General features: G+C 46.9%; 1 protein-coding gene across 1 annotated transcript in view; it reads right to left on the bottom strand.

Moving 5' to 3' along the window:
• Positions 1-4,572: 4,572 nt before the first annotated feature.
• The window catches only part of LOC104863993 (protein FAM24A), a 46,610-nt gene continuing 45,254 nt past the window's right edge, over positions 4,573-5,928 (bottom strand). The window contains exons 3-4 of the mRNA XM_010626691.3: positions 5,524-5,650; positions 4,573-4,888 (exon numbers count right to left, since the gene is read on the bottom strand). Of these exons, the coding sequence (XP_010624993.2) occupies positions 4,711-4,888; positions 5,524-5,650 (305 nt within the window). The 3' untranslated portion in view covers positions 4,573-4,710. The remainder of the gene's footprint in view (positions 4,889-5,523; positions 5,651-5,928) is intronic.

Raw genomic sequence — 5,928 nt, 5'->3', positions numbered from 1 at the left:
CTAAGCTCACTTTATTTAAGGCGCCTCCTAACCAACCTATAAATAAAGGCCCTGGCAAGAACAGGACAGAAAAAGACAAGCAGAGCCACCAAAAGAAATGTTGCCCAGATTAGGGGCTGGTGGCCTGGGACCCATCCAAGACAGCCTAAAGAGCCAATCTGGTTATGGCAAGTTACAGGGAAGAACAGTTCCCCAAAACCTGATCAAAGAAGCTGGGACAAAGGCCCACAGGGTTCCAAAGAACCCTGCCCCTTCTCTGGGGCAGCTTTCTATCTTCTTTTGCCTCTCTACAAATAAAGTGTCTTCCTTTTTAAAACACCATCTCTCTAATTCATTACTCATGCTGAGTTTGGATCCCAGCTGGCTGCTCATCCCAGAGAAGCAGCGGTCCCCAATGTGGACTCAACAGAGACAAAAGCAGATGTGAAATCTTTCAATTTTGGAAGAGGCCTGGTGAAATGATATCTTTTCCAGTTTGGGGAAGAAATTCAGTTGAATTTTCTTACCTTCAGCCTCAGACACATTCAGTTCTACCAGACATGAGGTGATTAAAAGAGCCAAGAAAATGAGCCTTCTTAGGACCTTCATCTTCATAAAGGGCTGGCAGCCCTCAGGGATAGTGGGCTTTTATACTCCTCTGGGTTGACACACTTCCTGGGCAGCTCTAGGGAAACGTGTCAGTTTGGCCGCACACAAGGGGAGTTGCATGTGAGGAAACAGCGGGTGTATGGCTGTCATTGCCAGCAATCCCAGCAGTAAGCTCATTCCCCAGCTGAGGCCTGGAAGGGCTGCAGGCACTGCCTGCCTCGGCTCTCCCTCCATCTCAACAGCTGGCACAGCAGACACAAGTATAACATGAGGGAACAAACCTGGACATGAGCCTTGGGCCATGTCTGTGCAGACCACAAATGGGATAGCATTAGTGATATCTTAGGCCTTTGCTGCTCAGCGCCAGGAATTTCTATTTGGAGTTTGAAGACCCAGAGGAGTAGTGGGTGATGCAGCACCTGGGGCCACTCTGGGCCCTGCTGGGGCACTCAGATGCCTGCAGGGGCCTGACCCTGTGTGGGAAGAGAAGCCACAGGATGGGAAGAAAAGAAAGAGCAGGTCAAGCTCCCCTGCATGGAGTGCAACACACTCATGTTTGCAGAGGCTGAAGCAGGTGGATTGGAGTCCTGTAGGCACTGAGTTTGCAGCTCAGAGAAAAGAATCCTGGCATCATCGAAAGTAAGATGAGAAAGAGGAAGTGTGCATGTGGAGAAATTCATTCATTCATTCAGCAAATAATCATTTCTCACTGTCCCGGGGTCCGGGAATACAGAACTGAATACAGCTGAAGTGGGAAGGTATAGTCCGTGCTGTCACGGAATTTGCATTGCAAGTGGAGAGCGGATGACAAACAAATTCAAATTAGGGAGCGGCGCTTTGATTATTGTAAAATGGGGGCACTGGGTAGAGAATGGCTGCCTTGAGCATATGGGAATGATGATGCAACATTAAGGTAGAGGGAAGACACCTTGAGAAGATGAAACAAAGATGGGCAAAGGATTCATGTGTGGTCGGGCTTAGGAGTAGGGTGCACTTGAGATAAAGGGGTAAGTGTGAAGGCTCTGTGGCAGAAACTAGCTGGGCAACGCTGCAGTCCAAGAGAAGGATAGAAAGTGTGGTTGAATGTGAAAAGGAAGGAAAATGCAGGTGAAAATGAAAGAGAAAAGAGGAGAGAGGATGGGGAAGGCTCTTTAAGAAAAAAGACAAGTTTACATTTTATTCTAGGTTCACACGGAATTTTTCAGTTGAGAATGACATAACTGGCACATCTTTGAAGAGTCATCAAGCAAGCAACTCTTCTGGGCTGGAACCTTCCTGGCCACTTTCCTGGAAGAAGAGTGTTGTCATTGTTCTGACTGCTCCGCAGCCCAGGAACCCTCACCAAACCCCAGGAGAATGGACTCCGAATTGGGCCCCTGGATCAGAGGTTGGCCCCTCACCCAATGCTGCAGTGAGAAATTGGTGTTTGTAAGGAACTTCAGCCCCTGCCAAGTCCCCCACACAGCTCTGTCTCCTGGAAGGGGCCACAGAAAAGGCAGGGACTGGGTCTCCTGGAATGACAGTAAGCAGGAAATGTGGGTATGCTGTGGGCAGCCTTCCGGATACTAAGGATTGCTCACCATCAGTTGCATCCTGAAGCACATCCACCCTGAACTTTGTCTCTGAACTTCTCGCCTCTCCTGTAGCTGGGATCACCTAACTCCCTGATCCCTCATCACTGCTATGTGTGTAGTGCTTAGCTTTCCCTAAAGGAACAGAGTTAATATAAAATGTATGTATAATTACACAAAGAATTTACTAGGTAGGCTTATAGGAACAGAAGCAAAAGATTCCCAGAGGCCATCTGCCAGATCAGAAGTGGAAGAATAAAAAATGGCCATGTGCCTGTTGAAAGGCAGGGACTCAGTTGAAAGTCAAAGGTCTGAAGGTCATTAATGAGTCCAGGAAGATTCTGAGTCAGAAATCTGAAGGGTCTGTTTTGGAAGGCTGAAGAGTCTGCACTGGAAACCCGAGGGAACTAGAGATCAGCGTTCAAAGGCAATGGTGACCAGAACTCCTCTGGATAAGAAAAGGGCAGGCTTTCTTTTCATTCCAGGATGAATCTCCCCTCCTCAGCTTGAAGACCTACATGCCAGTCATCCACAAATACACACAAACCTTTACAGACCTTCTAGGCAGTTCTTATGCACATCAGGTTGATATAGCATAATTAATGACAATAACATGTCAGAATCTCGCAGTCTCCCCTGGAGGATGCTTGGCAAAAAAGGAAGGAAGGGGCTGGGATCTCAGTGACACTGCACCACCCTGTCAAGCACGAGGTTCAATTCTTGGCACCAAAAACCAAAAAAAAAGTTAAAGCAAAAAAAGGAAGGAAGTCGGGGATCTAGAGAGGAGAAAAGCCAGTTTCCGGCCAGTGGTCACAGACTATGGGTAGCCAGACCTCCTCTCATTGATCCATTCAGTTACTTGTGCAAGGCCCCACATGCCTCAAAGTAAAGCAGGCTGTGAGTGGTCCAGGGACTTCCTCAAGTGAAGGCAGAGCTGGGAAGTGAATTAAGTCCATGGGGCTCTAAAGCTGCTACAGGGGTCTCTGGCTTCGTGCCCACCTACGGGTGTCCTGGGGACCTTTTGTTCCACCTGCCTCACTTCCCTGCAATTCCTAGGCTGGGCCTATGTAAGACCACGCTGCCACCGGCTTCCTGGGGCTGAGCTAACATTCAAGTGCCCACTGTATGAGGTGAGAAGGGACTTCATGCTCCCTCTGCTTGGAGTTCACTGGGCACAAGAGAAAAGCAAAGCCAGGTGAGGAATGGAGACAGTAAGCTGGAAACTGAAACTGAACAGGTCATTCTCAGCTAGAGTTTCAGTGTAGCCTCCACGAAGAGCACTGATTCAGCTTCCAAAGCCAGCAGAGCAGTGAAGCCCCACCCACTTTTATCCAACACTGATATCCTGAGTTTTCTGAGTCAGCCAGACCCCCTCGACTAAACTCAGCCACTCCAAAGCCCTCTTCTAGTGCTCAGTACCAGGTTGGTACCTGTGGCCTAGATGCAGTGGTGGCTTCTTTCGTTTCCTATTCTGTTCTTTTGTTACCCTTGTTTAGTAGGTGGTCTCCTGTAACCAGTTCTTTATATGAAGTATATCTGTCATCTTCATCATGTGGGGCAGTGTTAAAGAGGAAGTGTACTGTCATTATAGGTAGAACATCTGCACTTAAGAGGTTCTAGGGCAGTGATGGTGAACCTTTTAGAGACGGTGTGCCTTAACTGCAACCCAAAACCCACTTATCAATTACAAAATGCCAATACTGTGATTAAACCTGAATAATGCAGTTTTTGTTTAGAAAAAAAAACAACTCTACCTTAACATCTGTTGTTTTAAAAGGAAAACAGAATACTATGTGCGCCATAGGTTGCCACCACTGCTCTAGGGGCTCAGCTGAAGGAGAAGTGACCCAGGCACATTCCTGCGCTTTGGTAAAGGGAGTCTAGTGGCCTTGGGCTAGAGTTTCCTGTTACAGTTGGAAGCACTGAAGGCTTGGATCAACACTTCATTGAGAAAGTGGTCCCAGGACAAGGCCATTTGCCTCTGAACATGGGGGAAGCCAGCTCGGGGACTCTCAGGTGTTCTAGTTGTCCTTCTGAAGCCTCTGAGCTCCATCCCATCACTACACAGGTCACACAGTTTATACCCAGAGATGTCCTGCCCAACTGTCCTCATTGTCCTGTGGAATAGCATCTGATTCAGGACATGTGACATCACAGACCCTGGCAAGGACGTGGGTGAGAAGGGAACCCCTTTAGGGTTGCTGAGCACACACCTCCAGGAGTCCATGAACACTTTCTTTCTGGGGTCAGAAAAGTGCTTAGCCACTCTTATTTTCTACTTACTACTTTAGCTTCTAATTGCCATATAATATTACAAGCTATTTCCCCAAGTCTCAAAGGAGGTATATCATACATATATGATATGTATAACTAAGAAAAAAATACTAAAGAGAGCATCATTTTCAATATTACACATTTATTCAAAAGTACATGAAAGAACATTTTATGCTACATAGTATAGGAGAAATATTATAGAACTTAATTTGAATAACAAAACAGTCTTCTAAGAAAAGTATTGCTCATGAAGATGTTTGTGTCCACCGATCCCACATCAGAGTCCCTCATATGTGTCACAAAAACAAGGTGGCAGAGGATCATAATCTGCATACATTTCGCATCCATCACAGAAGTGAAGGTTGGAGCAAGATTCAGCAGCAGCAGTTTCAGCCAGGAAGACCATGTCCTTGGTGTTGGCTGAGTTAGCCTCAAGATCACATTCCTTTCCATCCCTTAAGGAAAGACATATGCAAAGCACAGGCTTAGAAGTTTTCTTCTCAGTGTGTTTCATATAATTCTCAGGGCTCTTTGCGAAATTCAGGGCTTTAGCCGACCGCGCACATGACACCAGCCCTGGATTATAGCTCTCTGCCCCTGTGCTGAATTCTTCTCTCATCCCTTCCTCTCCTACAACTGCTGAACATGTAAACTAGGGTTACAAAAGTAAGGGAGAGTGACTTGCAAGTGGGCATTACCTACCTAGTTGCTGTAGGCCTTGAAAATGCAGGAATAAGGAGGAAGGGGCTAAACCTGGCTGTGTCCTGAGCTCCAGGGCTCATCTAACTCCCTAGAATGGGGACACCACTGCTGCTGTCAGTCTGTCCCATCTTTTGGATCCTCTCCCCAAAAAAGCACCACTTGCTGTCACAATGTTAAGAACATTCTACTTACTAGCTTACAGTCTCAAGAAAAAACCCAAACTCCTGTAGCCACCCATCTTTGCCTTTAATCTGCCTGTGGTTCTTGACCTCACCTAGGGCATGTCACCATTAGCAAGGACTAGCCCCGGCTCAGGCAGATGGTGTACCATTTCAGGAGTGTCGTTCACTCTAGAGGAGTGTAGTTCACTCTTATCCCCAGGACTCACTTCAGTGCCTTGGACAGTTTGACGTAAAGACAGATGACAACGCCTATTAGCACCAACATGGCCGCCAGGATCCCGCTAAAAATGATGACTAGGATCATTGTCCGGAGGTCAAAAGTCGCAGACACACCTGGGCCAAGAAGCACAGAAAAGCAGTGCAGGTTACCTCCCTCCCCCAATAGGAATGAGAAGCCTAGAGAAGGAGTAGAGTCCAAACGTGGATCTTTATATTTGTGAACCACCAGAGAATCTTCCCAGGGAGAACTTACAGTCCCCGTGAAACTAAGACACAAAATTTCTAGAGAAGGAAAACAGAATAACAGACAGTGGAAAGAATATTTACCTTTCAGAGGCAGTGATGTGACTTTATGTAATAAAAAGGCTTACAGTGCAAGGTGCAAGGTCCCG

Source organism: Fukomys damarensis, unplaced genomic scaffold (assembly GCF_012274545.1).
Source record: "Fukomys damarensis isolate Sample0158 unplaced genomic scaffold, DMR_v1.0_HiC HiC_scaffold_35, whole genome shotgun sequence".
Taxonomy (NCBI): domain Eukaryota; kingdom Metazoa; phylum Chordata; class Mammalia; order Rodentia; family Bathyergidae; genus Fukomys; species Fukomys damarensis.
The sequence above is the reverse complement of the archived record's forward strand: the minus strand, read 5'-3'. Positions and strand labels throughout refer to the sequence as shown.